This window comes from Truncatella angustata (genome assembly GCF_020726525.1).
Source record: "Truncatella angustata strain MPI-SDFR-AT-0073 chromosome Unknown BKA67scaffold_5, whole genome shotgun sequence".
In the NCBI taxonomy this organism is placed as follows: Eukaryota; Fungi; Ascomycota; class Sordariomycetes; order Amphisphaeriales; family Sporocadaceae; genus Truncatella; species Truncatella angustata.
In genome coordinates this window covers 2748598-2768330 of record NW_025763385.1, presented here as the reverse complement: position 1 = coordinate 2768330, position 19733 = coordinate 2748598, and the positions used below count along the sequence as shown (strand labels likewise).

General features: G+C 49.3%; 7 protein-coding genes across 7 annotated transcripts; 2 read left to right on the top strand and 5 right to left on the bottom strand.

Annotated features, from left to right (window-relative positions):
* Positions 1–2660: 2660 nt before the first annotated feature.
* Positions 2661–4061, bottom strand: BKA67DRAFT_569256 (flavoprotein-like protein). The gene is made up of 2 exons (XM_046103104.1): positions 3616–4061; positions 2661–3541 (listed from the first exon to the last, which is right to left on the bottom strand). The coding sequence occupies exons 1-2, from the start codon at positions 4050–4052 to the stop codon at positions 2917–2919; spliced, it is 1062 nt and encodes a 353-aa protein (XP_045957635.1). The 5' UTR covers positions 4053–4061; the 3' UTR covers positions 2661–2916.
* Positions 4062–4218: 157 nt separating this feature from the next.
* BKA67DRAFT_569253 (Rhodanese-like domain-containing protein) lies at positions 4219–5150 on the top strand. The gene is made up of 3 exons (XM_046103103.1): positions 4219–4581; positions 4647–4761; positions 4864–5150. The coding sequence occupies exons 1-3, from the start codon at positions 4225–4227 to the stop codon at positions 5040–5042; spliced, it is 651 nt and encodes a 216-aa protein (XP_045957634.1). The 5' UTR covers positions 4219–4224; the 3' UTR covers positions 5043–5150.
* Positions 5151–6286: 1136 nt separating this feature from the next.
* Positions 6287–8025, bottom strand: BKA67DRAFT_593295 (uncharacterized protein; the record flags this gene model as incomplete). The annotated part of the gene is made up of 7 exons (XM_046104932.1): positions 6287–6340; positions 6683–6901; positions 7027–7138; positions 7229–7392; positions 7444–7845; positions 7921–7938; positions 7969–8025. 7 exons carry the CDS (start codon positions 8023–8025, stop codon positions 6287–6289), a joined length of 1026 nt encoding a protein of 341 aa, XP_045957633.1.
* Positions 8026–9940: 1915 nt separating this feature from the next.
* BKA67DRAFT_519196 (P-loop containing nucleoside triphosphate hydrolase protein) lies at positions 9941–11623 on the bottom strand (the record flags this gene model as incomplete). The annotated part of the gene is made up of 2 exons (XM_046098076.1): positions 9941–10138; positions 10340–11623. 2 exons carry the CDS (start codon positions 11621–11623, stop codon positions 9941–9943), a joined length of 1482 nt encoding a protein of 493 aa, XP_045957632.1.
* A 1546-nt stretch (positions 11624–13169) lies between these two features.
* Positions 13170–14066, top strand: BKA67DRAFT_593284 (uncharacterized protein; the record flags this gene model as incomplete). Its single annotated transcript, XM_046104929.1, has 1 exon — positions 13170–14066. One exon carries the CDS (start codon positions 13170–13172, stop codon positions 14064–14066), a length of 897 nt encoding a protein of 298 aa, XP_045957631.1.
* A 489-nt stretch (positions 14067–14555) lies between these two features.
* On the bottom strand, positions 14556–15434 carry BKA67DRAFT_659978 (glyoxalase-like domain-containing protein; the record flags this gene model as incomplete). Its single annotated transcript, XM_046107544.1, has 1 exon — positions 14556–15434. The coding sequence occupies one exon, from the start codon at positions 15432–15434 to the stop codon at positions 14556–14558; it is 879 nt and encodes a 292-aa protein (XP_045957630.1).
* A 1587-nt stretch (positions 15435–17021) lies between these two features.
* On the bottom strand, positions 17022–18896 carry BKA67DRAFT_537036 (PET112 family protein; the record flags this gene model as incomplete). Its single annotated transcript, XM_046100249.1, has 1 exon — positions 17022–18896. The coding sequence occupies one exon, from the start codon at positions 18894–18896 to the stop codon at positions 17022–17024; it is 1875 nt and encodes a 624-aa protein (XP_045957629.1).
* Between the last annotated feature and the right edge of the window lie 837 nt (positions 18897–19733).

Below are 19733 nucleotides of genomic sequence, written 5' to 3'. Positions count from 1 at the left end.
TACACATATCCGGGTAGAGGAGGTCCATACTCGGTAACTTTCCGGCGCCGTAAGAGGAAATTTATAAGCGCTGCTACAATGCCAATTAATTCGAGGGCGCCTGAAGCTATTCCGGCAATGGTTTCGCTGGGGAGTGAGGATGAGATAGTCGGATTGCGACTGTTGTCACTAGGATCTTACACCGCGCCCCGTCGCCACTTGTGTAAACCGACGCGTAAATAGCTAACGTGGACAGCAGGCTGCCTTTGTGCAGTTCGGAAGTTCATGCACGGTACAAAATGCGCTCGTCGCAAACTGAGGGTTAATCCACGTAGCAGCTATCGGTGGCATTGCTTATGGTCATTAGAATCCTTGCTAGAATCCGTTGTGTCGAGGTCAGACGACTTATATCCCAATACAGCTCCATCATTTATCAAGAAACTGCTGACATGACAGATAGATAGAATGAGTTCATCTACACACCTTGAGTCCAATCAATTTTACGTCAACATCATTTGTTCAAGCGCTCAGCAGACGGTCAACTCGGGGCGCATATTGAATTGAACCACGAAGCTCCAAAGCATCAGAGAACTCATCTCTTTTGCAGAAGAACAAAGCTTCTCCAGACAATCTTGACATTGCTACAATGTGTATCCGGATAGCCCATAGCATGGAATGTGTAACGATAGCAGAAGGAGAACCAAAAGCGGAGTGACCAATTTTGATGCGACCGCGATCTCTGTCCGTTCTCCTGTGGCCTTACCTTGTTACAACTTGCCAACAAGCGATTATACTTCTGGCAGTCTACCTTAGATTCAATGTTGACTACGGGGCCGCGCTGGGATTCAGTCCCAAGTTCTCGGGTTTCAGTGGCGTTTACGACTAGCAACGTGTTCTCTGATTGGGCGAAGATGTGCGGCTTTACAATCATGATTGCCTGTTCCAGGCATTTGCTGGATGAGTCTAACAACATGATTAGCTAAGCGATGGCTAACCCTCCTCGTGTACTAGACCGACTAAAGTCACTAAGTAGAGCAGTTACTTGACTGGAAAAAGACATGTGAATAATTTGAGTCGGCAGTTCAGGTCTGCGCCGTACGAGCAATAGTTTTCTCATTTCCCTAACTTTAAATTTGTTTTAATCTCAACTCTATGAAGTGCAGCTAGATTTTGCGCGACTTTGAATCCTATGCTGTAATACCTTAAGGCTTTAAAGCTTCCAAGAATGACACAGCGACAAGTAAATGCGCTTTGATAAGCCCAAGGCTAAGATGCTCTTAGGCCAAAGGTGTCTCTTTACACCAGTATTTTTGCGTCCACTTTGCTACTTATTTGGCTTTCCCAATGGTATTGTGACCAACCCTTCACTTGAACTAGACGTGACCATTTTCTTGGTGCGCCATCGTTTTTGGTGCTTGACGAATCTTCAATTGTGGAAATAGTTGTGGTTCGTCTTAAGCATGAAGACACCTCATGGCTACCGATCTACATCCCAGAGTGAAAGGCAAACATCCACATCTTCGATGACCCAAGGGCACCTCCTACGGTACCGATGAAACGAGCCATGAGAGCATGGTGTATCTGACACACATCATTGATCATTACGAGCAGCTTTTGAAAAACATGACATTCATGCACCATCGCGATTGGCCTTTCATAACGATGATCCGGACTATGACACCTTACCAACACTGTACAGTTTGCAGCTTCCATATTTTCAAGAGTGCGTATATGTCAATCTTATATGTGTCTGGGTTATTGGCTGGGCGAGTGAAATCCGCCCCTTCGAAGACGAAGCGAATTGCGAGGGTGCACTCCCTTTGACAAAGGATATATACAAGCATGCATTCGACAATCTGTTACCAGAATTACCAACACCTGCAGTAGTAGCTGTGAGCTGTTGTTCGTAGCTTGCTGTCACCCGTGACGGTTCAGGCCCAACCAAGAAAAAAAAATCCCCCCCATTATATAAGATGCAGGCAGTGGTTGCTAGAAACACCATTGGATGACAGGAGTCTAGTGAGTTGAACCGCCACCTCTGTGAAGACAGCGGCGCTCTGACATATGCTCGCAGTAATATTTAGCAAAGTGCCGGTGGATTTTCCATCGGTAGGCGAGTGCTATTGCAATGTCTTTGGGTTATGCGATCTGAATTATTCAGATGGTTCCTGCGAGAAGAGATACACTTTATCGACTTACTCGAGTCTGCCAGCAGGATGGCCAATATTCAGCTGGGATGGCGAGGCTAGAAACTTTACAGGTTCCTTGGCCTAGACCTGCTCAAGATTTTCAGTTGGTTGTTAGCATATCTTGAATAAATTTGATAATGCACTTAGCTTGTACGTGGGTATTATATGACCTGCTCAAGCGAAAGCAAGTAACAAATACAAGATTTTTGGGAAGGTAATGTGAACTCCCCGTGGCCTTCCACCGATAGAATATAGAATAATCTCGACCGCTATTGTAAAATTTTTTTTTTGTTAAATGCGCCGTAGGACTCCAAGCCCCTCGGTACCTCTCCGAATTACATCGTACGGTAAACCTTGGCTATTGTATTTAGTATATCTTTTTATAGAAAGCTGGTGATGTAATGTGGGGTATGATTGTTTGTTTGTTATAATGAGATGAGTAAATGCTTGGGCGTGAGTCCATAAACTTTTGTATAAAAGGTTTAAAAGTTAGTTCTATTGACTATCTACCGGCGTCCTCAGTGGCCGGAGGGTGTTGTAATCATACTTCGGCGATGAATTGAAGAATCAATCGACGAATGGTAGCCGATATGAATTTCAAATATGAATTGCGAATGAAAAGAATATGGCATATCTTCTGAATGATCACTTTCACCGCCGAAAATGGGAATCTCAAGACCTAGGTAAAGTTTCAAGTATACACGATGATACTACCTGCCAGGCTCTGGGGCTGTTCATATTCTATTTTCTATTTTAAAGCATTAGCGGCGAACTTCTCAACTGTCTTGGCGGCAGCATCCTTCTCGTGTTGCTCTTTTCGCTCACTGAATCTGTCTCCAAACAACGTAAAGTGAGGGCGCATGATGATGGTATACTTTACGAACTCCTCCATACAGTCCACTAGACGATCGCGATTCCCGCTTGGCAAGAGTCTCGCCTCGCCGCCGCCATCACCTCCTTCGTTTTCGAACTGTTTGTACGCCATGGGAATACTCGATTGGTTGGGTATAGTGAACATTCTCATCCAGCGGCCAAGAACACGCAAACTGTTTACCGTGTTGAAAGATTGACTGCCGCCATTCACCTGAACAATAGCCAAAGTGCGGCCCTGGGTGGGTCGCACGGAACCTGTGGACAGGGGAATCCAGTCGATCTGATTCTTGAACACGGCTGTTAGGTTGCCATGCTGTTCGGGCGAACACCAAACATGGCCGTCGCTCCAGAGCGACAACTCGCGAAGCTCTTGAACAGCTGCATGGTCGGTATGTACTGAATCCCTGATTGGTAACTGCGAAGGGTCGAACATTCGCACATCACATCCGAGACGATGTAGGATGCGGGCTGCCTCGAATGCTGTAAGCTTTGAATAAGACCTAAATTTAGGGTATTTTCCTCGCGTCAGATGCTTGCTGTTCGGTCTGTGAATAATTCATATATGTAAACTGACCTTTTACGCAGACTTCCGTACAGTACTAGTACCTTCAACCTCGAGCCCGTTCTTTCCAAGTTCTCAAAGGCCATTGTAGTTGCAGTCTCGAGCTCTAGGTTGACGATCCAATCATCGATGCCGTTTTGAGGAAGGCGTAAAAATGGCCTATACTTGGCTCTTATGATAGGGTCATCCGCCGCCTCAGAAATAGGCAAATGCGTCGATGGTTGATGAATCTGTCCACTGCTATTTAATGTGTCGAGGATTGGGTTTTGGACGCCTTCAGTTGTTGACGTAGCTTTCAAAGATAATGAAGCCATGCTCGCGAGGGATCTGGTTCTCATGAAATTAAGATGAACGATTGTTTTACAGCAGTATTGAGTCATAAAAGTTCTTTGAAGTACAGTTCTCATGGCTTGCAATCTCTCAAATGGTTGAGTCTGATCTTTTATCATTGTTCGTCCCGACTTGGGTGCTGTCGCTAAATATTAGTTGCCGAAAACATGGTAGTTGCAGGGACCACACACACTAGCCAATTAGACTTCGGGCATGACAATATCCGGCTCAATTCGCCAGCGAGTCAGCTATCATCGTCAAAAAGTGGAATCGTGCGGGCTTCACTGTGGCATGAAGATTTTATATCTACAGGCAAGCACCTTCTTAGGTCATTCGAAAGACTCATCACGCTGTCTCTGTTTTTTTTTGTTCTCTGAGCAAGACTTTTGGCCAAATCATTATCAACCGCAATCCAATCACCCTAGGCCGTATAATACAATTACGCAATTAGTACTGCTTTTGTCGCCTGCGTACAGAATGGCCCCAGCTAGCTCTACTGAAACGCCATGGCATGCTGCGTATCCGTCGCCAACAAATGCATCACCAGCTACTATAACACGAGATGAGGTACTGGAAATATTAAAAGGCGAGGATGGCACGACCTGCCCATCATACGTGCTCGTTGATCTCCGCCGGACAGACCATGAGGTAGGTGGCAATCCTTTTTTGTGAGTGTACATAACTGAGTTGCTGAGAATTACATCGTTGTCTAGGGTGGCACTATTCACGGTTCCATTAATCTACCTGCACAAAGCTTGTATCCCAGCATTCCTACGCTGTATAAACTTTTCAAAACCGCGGGCATCAAGAATGTCATTTGGTATTGCGGTGAGTCAGATTCCGCGTTGTGTTCCTACATACACAAGGCTGCCCAAACTCAATCAGCTGGCTTGGCGAAATTGTTAGGCACTGACGCTGCGTTAATTTAAGGATCATCCCAGGGTCGTGGCACTCGTGCCACAGGCTGGTTCAGCGACCACTTGAAGAATCACAGCGATGAAGAAATGAAAAGTCATGCCCTTCTCGGAGGTATCAAAGGCTGGGCCGCCGCAGGTGGTGAGTTTGTTCAGTATATGAATGAGTACGACGCGTCATTTTGGTCCAAGTGAACTGGACACTGGATTTTCAGCCTGTTAACCTCGAGCATGGCAACTGAGTTCCCTATAGTCGCGTACATATGAGTCTAGACCTATGATGAAGATACTTGTCTTGCACCACTTTCAGCTCAATGTTCCGTGCCATAATCTGAATAGTGCTCTCGGATATGAGATTACTATTGCCGAACCTCAGCAGTGTTATTGTTGGTTGCTTAGCCTCCAGTGTCCGGGCATGTCAGACCAGCTGTTACTCCGAACAACCGTAGCCATTTCGTGAACTTGGAAGAAAACACCTCCACAATATTACTACACACCTATGCTCCAGCTGATGAACATACCTTTTATCCTTGGCCGCCTTGATTGATTCCCAAGACGTTGGGCGGCATGGGTTGGCTAGACCGTATCCCAAGAGCATGCAAGCTATACATTGGCGGCCTTGGGGTGCTCTTTCAACCCGAAATTGTCTGAGAGCAGGTATCTACCACGTCTTGTCAGTGCTTTACTCCCATGTCAAACTCAAGCAACTCCAAGGCATGAAGCATCTGCATATCGAAGCCGAGGATGTGCCGGGGGATCTGCAGCATTTTCGTACGACAAACGCGTTCATTAACAATGCCCTGGATAGCAAGGTTGGCGCCTTCGTGCACTGTGCGATGGGTAAGTTGAGGCCTGCGACAGTCCTGTACGCATATCTGGTGTAGAAGTTTAGAGTTTCTCCGCCGCAGGCTTTAGATAAGGCTTGTGAGGGCCTGCCTGTATGCCAACCGAGTAGTGGGTTCATGGAACAGATAGCTGTATATCGTGAGTCTCTTCAGACGGTAGATGACCAAGCTGGGGAACATGTTATTCGACAAGGGCATAAAACTCGCTGTAGGTGAGGTTGTGGGGATGGGACGATAGAGACCTGTGCGCCAAGAGGTCCAAACTATGATCGAGTTTCTACCCACCAATTTTCCTCTCCTAGATGACAGAGCGCTTGGCCAACGACTTGGCATGATGCAAAATCTACAGAGTCCGCCAAGATACGAGTGTTTCACATCTCTATCTGTGGCAATATGGGAGACTATAGATTGCCATATTTAACGGAGAGCACTCCGTATAGTGAGGCGAGGAGATCTCGGATCACCTAACCTTGAACTGGGTGATCACGTGGCTCAGCCAGTGGGAATTTGTCCACTTTTCATACACCGATGTTCTCTTTGTAGACTTAGACTTCTATATACTACTTGACAGTACCCATACTATCATTCCACACTCTAAGAGCGCCACACTTGCGATTCCACACTCATGCGAGCACTGCGTGTACTCTCCTATGCTCGAGTAGAATCAGGGTCTTCCTTTCAGTGCATCAGACTTATACTTCACCACACAGTGTCCTATACCAACCGTAGAAACTGTCATATTATCATTAACACGACATGGCCTTGCCAGGCTAGAAAGGGCAGAATATCGACTAGACTTAGGCCGCAGAGGCAACCGCTTGTAACGATACTTCAATCTCCAACCTGGCGAGAAGTATCAACCTCTGTCGCAGTATCAGGTACAGCAGTGGACAGACCACCATCCCTGCTCTCGTTGCTCTCAACAGCACAGCTGGAGTTGTTCTTACTCGGCGTCAGATCTGTCTGCCTTGCGTTTCTCCGACGCCTTACGGTATCATCTATCCATCGAATGATGGCAAGAATGAGGCCAACACAAAGGACAGAAATGGCTATGCTAAATCCCCGACTATAGAGCGGCCTATCGTCTGATCGGAAGATTTGCGCACCATATATGCCGGCGACGTTGGCGCCCATGATGACACTAGGCACAGAAATATTATCATCTCGCACGCCCAGTTGGAACGACAAAGAACAAGGAATATGATGGAGCTAAGTAATGAAGCGAGGACCTACCCTGCCATAGCTAGAGCTCTCTGCTCAGAATCATTACAATAGAGCGACAGCCATGCAATGTTGAGGGGATGTGGAAATGTGCCAAAGACTTGCGTCCATACAACACCGAAGTAGCGGACTCCACGAAGATTAACTTCAGTAAAGGCACGGTTGAAGATATAACCTAGCAGATGACAAAGGAGGTCTATAATGACAGTTTCGCCTCTGAGGTTGCTAGAAAAGGGGTAGAAAGTCAGCGATAGTATCACCACATGGGGGAGGGGTTCTTATAAATGGTCCGATATCCAACTGAAGGTGAAGGACACGGGGACTTGTGAGAATAAACCAACCGCAGCCATTGCATTGCTGACGAGACTGCCAAATCCGAAACTAGTGACTATCGACGGAGCGTAGGTGTCAAAGGCGCGTTGAGGGCCATTGTTGCACAATGTGATGAATAAATGAACACATATACGCCAGTTGGTATACTACGATGAGGCACGTGTTAGAAATAGCACTGGTCTCCAAAGAAGACTCACTAAGCTTACCGCTCTCTTAAAATCATCCCGACCGATCCACTTTTTCTTCTTCCCTTTCATGCGATCATCCAGCAGAACGCGTGTCTGCAAAATATGCAGCTCCCGATCTGTGAACCAAGTAAACCTGGGTAAGAAGGTACTGTGCGGGTTTTGGAAAGAGTCAGGCAGACAGAAACCAAAGATGAAACCTCCAAGAACGGTAAAGGCACCCATGAGAGCGAATAGCCAAAACCAACCGGGCTGGCCGCCAACGCCATGCATATGAAGGATGCCGTATTCGAGTAGCTTGGCTGAACCTTGTCCGATCTGGTTGCCGAAATAGAAGATCATGACACGTTTGGCAGTTTCGGATCGAGTATACCATGTAGAGAGTGTCCATAGACCACCGGGAATGAAACCAGACTCGGTTATGCCTAGGAGGAAGCGGGTAATGATAAACGGAGCGTAGCCTCGCTAGAAAGCCTGGAATGTGCTGACGACGCCAAACAGAAACAGCTAGAGAGTGAGCCACTTGCCCGGCCCAACTCTGTAAAGGATCATGTTTGAAGGTATCTCGGTCAGAACGATACCCAATGACAACATTTGTTAACCAACATTGAATTGGTCCTATTCAATACCAACATCCTCCATGAACCTATCAGTAATCGTATTTGCAATATTTCCCCGATCCAACTCTATTCTCGAATCTCATGTCAGAGCCTCATTCATTGTGATGGTTCAAGTCGGCGAAGCAACTTGGAATACTTGCACTCACAATCTAGTCAAGAAAATGACCATAGGGGCTACAAAACTTTCGGAAGTCAAGCTCTGCTCCAAAATATGGTCAATATATATAGACACCACCATTTGAGCACCGGCTCTCGTCACCTGGTATTATTTGGCGAGATGCATCGATATAAGCACGCAATACCGACGGGATTTCTCGGCGGTCACTGATTGGAATCTTGGGCTTTTGGTCCCAATATTTCGTTTTCTTCGTGTCGACGTGATAATTGAAGCCATTGAACCTTGGTAGCTTGGACCTCAGGGCTCTTTGGTGTGGCGGAGCCGGCGGACCAAACATTCAGGGGCTTAGCCTCTTGGGCGGAGATTTACTCACCGCAGACATCCGCTCAAGATTACACGTACTATAATGAAATCAAAATGCGACAGATTGGTCATCCTCGACCGTTGTTGTGCTGATTGGCCGTGGCTAACGTCAACGGGGAGGACGACCGCCAAACAATTACCGCAACATGTGGTAGGGGAATTGACGCTGGCTACGACATGAGCAAGGCCCTGACCTGATAGGCCTCTCCACGTCTACGACGATGTCGCTTGTTTGCCGCATGAGCAATTGTCTCCTGGAGAAGTTGGTCCACGGTCAGCGCGAGAACACAATCGCAGCGGCGCAGACGGTTGACTATTTATTTGAGTAGAATGACAGGGAGTGAAATAGTTCTTCATAGACTCCCACAGCGAAGTAATCAGATCTTAAGGGTATGGTTTGGAAAGGAAAGGTTAGATGAAGAAGTCACAAGGCGATGCTCAAGTTATACCAGACGATGATGTGAAGGGAGAAGTGACACCCAATCAGGGTGGCACAATAATTGTTCAGAAAACTACGTGCTCACTGATCCAACTCGTCTGGTGAACACCTCAGAGAGACAGCTCACAATGTCGATCAATACGAAAGTCTTGTTGTCTTCCAGCGGTCCCTCCAAACCATTTTTTTGTTGATTTTCTTTTGTGATGGTCTCACACACTGCTTGCTGACCGGCTGCCACAGGAAAGCCTGACCACATGCTATGGCCAAGTATTTTCAAGCACATGGCAGTGCAGGTAGAGAGATTGTGCGCCAGGAAAGTTGCAAAACGGCCCAATGCCCATGGGCAAGCCATGCACTCTCGAAATACTCCATCACCAACGCCTGTGACAACGATAGCCACTCTCCAACTGATAGTGCTGCTCCAACGAGCACAGCAAAATCAACAATCGGTGATCAATGAACCAACCACCTTTAAAGCACCACCGTCATCAACTAACGGATTGCGGTTCCATTTCAAGATAGTCGTTGAACCAATAGTCGTTCCAGAAATCTCATGGAATCTACCATGCATGAAACGGTCGTTCAATACGTCCACGTCATCGTCCAACTTCATCGAAGAGGCTTGTGGTCAGACCTAAACCCCTTAAGCAGGTGGGTCCATGAAGACTTTACAAACCTTCTTCCAGATTCCAAACGCCAGAACGCCAATTTTTTTTTTACCATTCAACCATCTGTCCATTATGTGCCAAGCCTCATGTCTTCATGCAGCTTGAGAGTCCTGTATGATGAATACCAACTGCTAGGTGGCATAAAAAGCGAGAACCAACGTGGCAGTATGATTGGGTATGATACACAACACCGAACGGAAACAAATGCGGAATATGTACAATGAGAAATCAAGTAGAGATGATGATCACCTTGTGAGAATGGAGGAGAGGGGAAGTGAACAATGGGCCATCATGTCAAATATTATAGAGGTTGCTGAGATTGCTGAGGTTGCTGAGGTTGTTGAGGTCGGCCATTACCACCACCACCACCACCACCCCGGTAGTTGTTGTATCCACCACGACCTTGAAACCCACCTCGTCCGCGGCCTCCTTGGTTACCTCCACGATAGTTACCACGAGGCTGACGAGGTTGACCATCGCCCCGGCCGCCTTGGCGAGGCTCACCCTGTCCTGAGATTCCAGGAGGACCCTGAGGTTGGCGCTGGGGTTGATCTTGTTGGGGGCGCTGAGGGCCATTGTTGTTGTTGTTGTTGTTGTTGTTGTTGTTGTTGTTATTGCTGCTGCTGTTGCTGCTGCTGTTGCTGTTGTTTGAGTTATTTGGGTTGGGTTGGTGCTGTCGAGGCGGCGGGAGAGTGTTGACGGGGCGAGGAATGTTCTCGGGGTTCTCGTAAACGTAGAGGGCCTTATCGATGGTGGCAGGAATGGGTTGAATCTCGGTACCAAGATCGCGCTCAATGTTGTAGAGATTGAAACGATCATCCCAGTTGATCAGGTTGATGGCAAGACCCAAGTGACCATATCGTCCAGACCGACCGATACGGTGTAGATAGGTTTCGGCATTCTTAGGGAAATCAAAGTTAATGACGACATTGACAGCCTGAATATCAATACCACGAGTCAGAAGATCAGAACAGACAAGGTTTCTGCACACGCCGTTCCTGAAGTCGTGGAAAACTCGGTTTCGGGCATGCTGAGCCATCTTGGCATGACTGTAGAAACACGAGTAGCCGAGCTCGGTGATCTTCTTGGCGAGTAGCTCGACACGGTTCGTGGAGTTGCAGAAGATGATGGACTGGTTGATTTGGAGCTTAGAGAAGAGAGTGTTCAAGCAGTGAACCTTTTGCTTCTCCTCGACGAAAGCGTAGTATTGCGTAATACCGCGGAGGGTGAGTTCGTCCATGAGGTTGATCTCGTAGGGGTTGACCATGTTCTTGTCGGAGAAGTCCTTGACGGACAGGGGGAAAGTAGCGGAGAAGAGCATGACCTGGCGGTCCTTAGGGTGGAATCGCAGCAGCTGCTCGATGACGGGTGTGAATTCTTGGGAGAGGAGCTTGTCGGCTTCGTCCATGATGAACATGGGGCACTCGCTAAGGTCAGCGACATTCTTTCCAGCCAGATCCAAAATGCGTCCGGGAGTGCCCACGACTATGTGGACAGGATCCTGCAGACGGATAATATCGTCCCTCAATCCAGTACCACCAGTTGTGACCATGACGTTGATTCCCAGGTGCTTGCCCAGAGTCTTGCAGACCTGAGATGTCTGCATTGCAAGCTCTCGAGTAGGTACAAGTATGAGACATTGGATCTTGGCGACTTTTGGGTTGATGCGTTCTAATGCAGGTACAACAAAGGCAGCTGTCTTGCCGGTTCCGTTCTTGGCTCTCGCAAGGATATCTCTGCCGGTCAAGGCTACAGGGACGGCTTCTTCTTGGATCGGGGAGGGTTTCTCGTAGCCGGCTTCGAAAATGCCCATCAACAGGTCGCGCTTAAGTGAAAAGTTCTCCCACTCGAGTCCTTTCGTTTTTGTGACATCCTCGGTTTGTTGTCTTCCGTCTTTGGTAGGGATGTTTAGCTTTTGCTTCCAGTCTGCAGGGCTATCGCTGATGCTGGAATCGCGCAGCTGATCCGCCAACTGGTCCGTCATTTTGATGTTGTGGGAGAGTTGTGGGTGGTGGGTCGTGTACTGGGTCGTAGTGAGGACGTCAACTTGGTCGTCCAGATCTCGAGAGTTGGTCAGAATTCGTGTGAGTGATGTTTCACCAGCTGCTTTGGTGATCGTCGCCTTTGAGTGGTGAAGTCGAAAGTGGTGTCGGATGGTGGGTCGGTGAAGGTGTAGATTCCACTGGAGTTGCGTAACTGACTACTAACTAAACTAGAGAACTGTATAGATGTTGTGGTGTTGCAAGGTTTACGCTGCGGAGACTACTTTGCGAAGTAAGGCGGAATAGCCAACGGGGAAAGATTCGCCTATAGACGATATAGACAATTGCACAACGGTGTAGTGTTGTGTGAGTGCGGGTGTGAGTGTGGGTTAGAGTATGGGTGGGTGGAACTCGAGTCGACTACGACAGTTCACCGTCGAATATCTGCCAGCTCAAGATGGGATTGTTGGTGTCGAGGAGAGTGAGGTTGTGCGTTCTGCAGAGGCTACATGGGTCAATGATGTTGGTGTCGAGAGGACTGCAGCAGTAGTGGAGGTAATTGGATGAGATTTTTAGTGGTGGTGAGAGTGCGAGATCCAAGTTTGGTGCGATGTCGTAGCTTCCTGCACAAGTTGGGAATAGTGGCTGAGGTGGGATTGAAAGCTGCACCTCGACCTCAAAATGCGCATGAGTTCCAAGTTCAGATCCAGATTCAGATTCAGGTCCCCCCCACCCAGTAGTGCACGGTCCTCTTCTCAAAATATTACTATGTACGCACATACATATGTACCTTTCCCTGTCCCCTTCCCTTTCCACCCTTTCCCTTACTACAGTACTGTATAGTGCCCTTTGGGCCGAGCTTGACCGGGTTGGGTGTGTCTTATGCTCATCAGAAACCCTGCATGCATTGGAATTGTGTGCAGCTGTTTTCGAATGCCCGACTCCAACTTGGAGAGAATCGCCGGGCCGCTGTTGACCCGGGATAGAGGGGCCCGTCCATTATCCACACGGGGATATAAGCTAAGCTGTGTGTACAAGTATGTAGCCAGATCGTACATAGTCTGGAAAGACTCTCCAATTGGCCATGATATACATACCACTGTAAGTCCCACCGTCGTTGCAAGATTTGGGGGGGGGGGTCTTATTTTTTTATCAAAATCAAATAAATACCCCAATTCAATCGAGATATTTGTATTGCAACATTGTATTGCCCAGGCTACATAATTCACTTAGTCTAGTCTAGATAGCTTTGGCCGCTGAGACCATGCACAGAGTACACACATCTGACATGTACAATTACGTCGGGTACTCGGAGACCATCCTCTGTCAGGGATTCTTCAGTGGAGTCAACTGTCGGCGATAGCGGACTTCCAGATAGCGATAGAGCCATCGAGGTATCGCTTCCAGATGTGTAACCATGACCACGACATTATTCCGTGATTCGATCTAGCAGGGACATTTCCTACACATCTCACATTTTTCAAGGAGTACCATGCAAATGCATCGTTACTTCGATATAGTCCATTAAATGCAATCAATCAAACCATCATGTTGAAATCGTCCACTCTCGCTGTCTGCTCGTCCTCAAATCTCCCCACCTTCATATGGCCGTTCCCTTCGATAACGTCACCATCTGCGCCCACGCGGCCACAACTTGCCAAACCAGTCCAACAGCCACAGCAGAGGAGGCGAGGTCCCCGTAGTTATGCCACGGTGAACGATAGATCCAGAAGCTGCTCGGGTTCCCCACCGCCCTCAAAATGGCCATCGTGTGCCAATCCAACACCCTATCAGATCTTCGACCAGCAGAAGAAGGCGCCCTATAGTAAAGCCCGCTTCTACGAGCTCGTCAAGATATACCATCCCGATAGACATCGACAGACGCCAGGGGACAAACTGACAGACGATGCGCGACTAGAGAGGTACCGGCTTGTCGTAGCCGCCAACGAGGTCTTGTCCGATCCCACAAAACGCCGCGCGTACGACCTATATGGTGCCGGTTGGAATTCCATTCGTTCTATGGATAGTACCACCTACCGTCATGCCGACACAAGCTGGCGCAAGGAGCCCGGTAACCCCTCAATGAATGCGACGTGGGAGGATTGGGAGAGATGGTATGGAGAACGAGACGGCAGACCGAAGCAGAAACAGCAGCCCGTCTTCATGAGCAACGAGCTCTTCGTCGTTGTGCTGTGTGGTTTTGTCGTCGCAGCTAGCATGGGTCAGGCCAGGAGAGCAAGTACCACAACAATGAACATTGTCGAGATACGCGATCAGCAGCATGACGCCATCAGCAGTGATATTAAGAGGAGGAGGATCGAACAGGGAGGGTTGACCAGGCACGAGAGAGTCGAGAGCTTCTTGAAGCAGCGAGAGGGGTGGAATTCCCCTGCTGCGACCGTGCCACATGGGCGACAAGACGATCATGATAGCAAAAAAGATTGACGTTCTTTCCGTTGGGAATACAAAAATCTATCTCTACTAGTCCTCTCCACGGCGATATGCGCGCTTGATCTGGCAGCAGCCTTTGCTATCAAGTCTTCTGGTTGTCGGGTACATTCTTTTCAAAATGACCTCGAAAACATCTCAAGAGTTTCTGTATTAATTTCGCCATTGAGTTCAGGAGGGAAGGTCGCCGGCTGTGGAGTTGTTACGAGGTTGCTTGTTGGGCCTTCTTGTGCTGCACTTTCCGGAAGTTTATATCAACTAGTAATAAGAATTTTGAATTCGGATCCAGAATTCTGGCATATTTTGGTCACCTCCCAGAATAATGTATACATATTTTACTGATAAGCCCTGATCATTGGGCGGCGGCCGTACTTCAGGGTTTGAAATGACGATACTACACTTCGGACGTCTTTGTAAGAGTCGTATAGAGTTTGTATACCATACACAACTTCTAAGCTTCGTCGTGATCACCTGCGCCATACCATTTCACCGTGCAGAAACGAACTCAAACTTCAGCTCAACGTCATCAGTAACCTTGCCGCCAATCGTCCTTCCTTCAAACTCCCTCAAGTCCGTGAAGAAAGCCAATGAAAGCTTGGCATGCTCAGCAACCGCCTCCAGACGGACCTGACCGCCCGCATGCAGCTTCTCGCCATCTAGTGTCTTGAGATCCCACAGCGAATCATCCCCCGACGTTGCGTCCTCACCCAAGAGCGCATCGTACACCTTGTCCAGATTCTCCGCCTCGTCCTGAGCATCAGGCGTGACCGAGACCAGCGCGATGCCTACAGCGCCCGTAGCATGTCTCGTGACGCCGTCTTGCTGATACGGAACCCTCAGCCCGCGCCTCGTATCATCCAGACACCAGAATGGCAGCAGCCCCGGCTCTACCGGCTCGCCGCCATCCACATAGGCCGCTGCGACCGCCCACTTCAACTCCTCGCCGTCAGGGCGGTGTCGTCCGCCGGGCACGAGATCGGCGTACGTGATGCCCGTCCGCGTGTCCCTCACCTGCTGCTGGAAATTCCCGAACGTCCTGGTCTGCTCTCCCAGACCACTCCCAGCGCTGCTGGGCAGCGTCAAGGCCCAGTCGATGACGGTGCCTTCCTTTTCGCGCCCCCACTTGTGCCCCCCACGCTTCGTGGGGTCGATGCCCGGCACAAAGGCGATGAACTCGATATACGAGCCGTCGGCGAGCAGAACCAGTGTGTTCTCGGTCAGGCCATCTGCGTGGCGGCCGCCGGGGTAAAAGGTGAATAGCTTGTCATTGGTGAACCAGTCCGGTGGGGATATGAGGAAGGAGTGAGGGACCAGGATCACAATGTGGTCCAGGAGTGGCTGCGTCGTGGTTGATGAAGATGCCATGTTTAATGCCCAATAATTAAGAAATTTTCTCGGCGTGGCTTTTCACGCGCGAATAGGTCGCTAAGCTGAAATTTGCAAAAGTTTGATCTTTAGAGTTCCGACGATGGCGTTGTTTGGAGTAGCATGACGTGCTTTGTTATTGTTGCGCCTCCGATTCCGAGCGGTGGAGACTCCGGTGCCCAGGCGCAGCCCCGGTGTTGGAGTAGTTATTGTTGACCAATCTCGGAGGTCGGCAAGGGGTAAAGTTTAAGCATAAAACAAGCTGGGAGAAGAACCGTTTTCTGGGCCGAGATAGGCTTTCGATATCAGGTGTTGCCTCCAAATCTGCACTTTCGACATTGCATGGCCAAACTATATTCCACCGGCGAATATACGGATACGGGCATTCTTGTCTCCTCGGCAACGACTCTTGAATGTCAAACTTGCGATGAGCTGGCTATAAGTGATAGATAAGCACAAGAATTAAAATGATCGCTACAGTTGGACTCCGGGCGCAAATATCACTCTCTCCCATCTGCAAGTGCTCCTCAACGTGGCTATTCACCATGGAAATCCTTTGTTATCTTTTCCCCATCATCGTCATCTTTGTCGTGGGCATCGCCTTGTAGTGAGTAATCCTTCTATCCCTCACCCCTTCTCTTTTATACTCTCAACATGGTACTAAAGGCACGCAAAACTCAGCATGACTATGATGACAGTGACACCGTTTAGGACTCCTACAGCGTCACCGTCTACCGAAACCGAGTTCTGGGCTGACGACAAAGCACGCGCACTTGAAGAAGAATCCAAAGATATCTCTGACATGAAGAGCATCTTCGTATCCAAATTCAGGCGCATATCTGACTTGGAGACGAGCAAGTTGCCTCTCCGTCCAAATCTGCTTACCACGAGACAGCTTTCCGGTCCGATATTGCCGCATCCATGGAACGAGAACATGGCTTATAAGGGCAAATGGATCAGTATTGGCATGGCAAAGGTCAGGAGATGTTGCTCATTGGAAATGCTGGGCATGGGAAGTGTTGCAACAAGGCGGGAAGCCGGGGATATTGCTTGAGGAAACCACGAGCTACTCTGGTAGAAACTCGTGGCAAGGAATATGAACAGAAATTTCGCTGGGGATTCCCAAGTATACCGTGCCAAGTTTCGTGCCGTAAAGTGGCGTATGTTGCTCGAGGATAGATTCCATCTCGTTGTTTGACATGATTCACGTGTGGCTGCATGTCCCCGGATGTAAACGATATGACTGAGCCCATGTTTGCGCGTATATAAACCTGATATCCGGCCACGCCCTAGTTAGGGTGTTGCTTTTGTAGGTTGAGAAGCAGCAAAACATGCGCGTCACCGACTCCAGGCACCACGCCTAACAGCCAGGTCGTGAGAACAAGTGATGTTGCCCAGACAGGATCAGCCAACCTGGGCTGCTGGTTGACTGTGAGCAACGCTTCGTACACAAACTGACAGGCAGAGGCGCAGCTTGTGTGAACGGGGTGGCAATTGTTTAAACTCGCTCGCTTGCGACCTAGAGTAGTTGTTCACACGCCAATCGCTCTGTGTAAATATCATTCACCTAGACACAACTTTCGGATTCTAGGACGTCGACGCAGGGACATGCTTCTCTTCTAAAGCCTTGCGCATAGCCTTCTCTGCGTTTTGTGGATCAATCCTTTCTTCCGGACCCAGTCTGAGCATACGTCCAACCAAGAACATAAGCTTTCCCTGCGGGTAGTGTTTGTAGTCCACAAATTGCCGTACAACATTCTCCTGACCCTCCATTGCAGTATCTGCGAGTTCAGCATACTCGTCAGCAGACAACTCGTTGAACCACATGTTCTCGCGCTCGATGGCATGGGCAACGTTGCTGTATTGTGAAGGGACATCGCCTCTGAATACCACCCATAATAGCTCCTTTGCAACCTTGGCTGTGATCTTCTGCTGATGGAGAAACAACAGTATATCAGCCAGAGCTTCCACCGAAACACGTCCGCACTGCCCGTCCGGTGTGAAGCCAAGTGTCGCAACTGAATCGTCGTGACGATTCGCTGTTAGTCGGTCAAGGTCATGCAGGGTCCAATTGGCGGCCATTTGATAACATGAGAGCCGGGAATCCGATTCCAGCCCCTTGGAGTCCAAAGCGGCAACGACATTCCAGAAAAACTCGACCCTGTTCCCATTATCAAGGGCCACCAGGGACAGTGCATCTTTTGGCGTGAGACTAAAATCTTTGATCAACTCGTCTACTTCTGCGTCTGGAAGCTGACCCATGGTGCTACGCAAGTAATTGACAAGATCCCTGCCAATGAAAAGAGGCGAGAGGTCAGGATCCGGCATATATCGATAATCGACCTCACCTTCTTTGCCGCGAAGCCTTCGGGTCTCTGTGGATCCAATAGACCATCCACGAGTTTCGCCCAGAATCTTTCCGCCAGCTTCGAGGACTGCAATCTGCCGGTCGCGCTCGGCAATGATGGCATCCTCGACAGCCTTCGTGCTAGACAAGTTCTTGATCTCGGTCCGGGTGCCCAGTGGCGTGTTGGGGTCGTCAGCTCTTCTCACTGACACGTTGACATCGGCTCGCAGACCACCAGCTTCCATCCCGGACACGCAAGCGTCGACAGCGTTCAGAAGGATCTGGGCCTTTCGCACAAAAGCAGCAGCGGTGGCCGGATGGTGGATATCTGGATGGGTGATGATCTCGATCAATGGGACGCCTGTTCGATTAAAGTCGATCCAATGAGTCTCTCCCGCTTGCGCCAAGGTTTTTGCCGTATCTTGTTCCATCTGAACCTGCTTGATGCCCACTGAGATTCCATCTCCATCCTCAGCTGCTATTCCGTCCCTTGGTCGGAGGATGATTCGCCCGTCCCGCGCAAAAGGCTCGTAGTACTGCGTAATCTGGTATCCCGATGGCTGATCCCAGTGAAAGTAGTGCTTCCGGTCGAATCGGCTCGTAGGTTGGATTTCGCAGTTCAGGGCAAGCGCAGCCCGCAATGCTGGGATCAAGGTCTCTTGCTGAAATATGGGCTGGCTACCAGGCGTGGCAAGGTCAAAGTATGCGACGTGGCTGTTGGGTTCGTCGTTGAAAGATGTCGCGGCTGAAGAGAAGAGTTTCTTGGCCGTGTTGAGTTGAGCGTGTATCTCAATGCCGACGGTCAATTCCCAGCCTTCTACTACCTGATTGTTGACATTCTTCTTTTTCTTTTTGCCGGATGCTGATGCCGATGCCTTTGCGTTCTTCCTATCGTCCTTTAGTTGCTTCCTTAACGGCACAATGGGCGATGCAGGAGTGGCCGCGCTTGGCGAGGGCTGTGATTCAGTATGAAGGTATCGTGAGTTCGGAGCGCAGACGGCAATTGGACGCTGGGCAGAATTTCGCAAGCTCCCCAGACAGCCGCGCCTCGTGATTTGTCCTTGGAGCAAATACTTGCTCAGAGTTGCTGTCGAGAGGCGGCGCATCTTGAACATGCTGATTTGTGGCACTAGGACGGGGGTGGGTTGGTTAGAGAGCGGCACGTCTTTCTCTCGTGACAAGAAATCCCAGCTGACTCTTTTAAGAATGTCAAGCTCTCAAATCCCCGGCGGCTTCCCCTGTCGGCATGGGAGGTTCGCACTAATTTAGGCCCGCTATAGTGGATATATCCGCTGCAATGCGCTGACGGGCCGAACTACCTTGGAGCAGTTTAGGGCCCATGGTTTTGGGTTCGGCATCGGTGCGCCACTGTCAACTTCATCATGCTCAAAGTAGATCATATGAGTGAATTATATGGGTCCTTAACAAGCCGCTTCATGTGAGTCGACAAGCTGAGAGCGCGCAGATATCGCGTTTCTTATGAGTGAAGCGATCTCGCAGCCCATTGACAGAAAAAGAAACCAAAGGTACCCTGGACGGTACATGGTTCAGAGGCACCCTTCACACCACCAGACGCTCAAAACACAGGCAGACAGGGTCTGATCGCGGCATGTGACCCCTCAACACCATCCTCTTCGCCCCGTGGCGCCCCTCCCTTTTCAGCCGTGTGTCACCCACGCCGCTCTGGCTCTGAAACACAGTTGGCACCGGGCTGAAATCCCTGGCTGGCACGTATCATGTCGTCACTGACCGCTCGCGAAATGTGTCTTGATCCTGCGGATCGCTGGTCTTCTGGAGCTGAAAACATATTTCCGCGTTCTATACTCATCAATCATGTTATTATATCATCGCCAATCGCGCCGCTATCTCATCATGTGTAACTTGGCTTTGCCAGCAAGCAGCCGCGCCTGAGGAGTATCGTCGCGCATCACTGGCGATTTTCTTAGAAATCA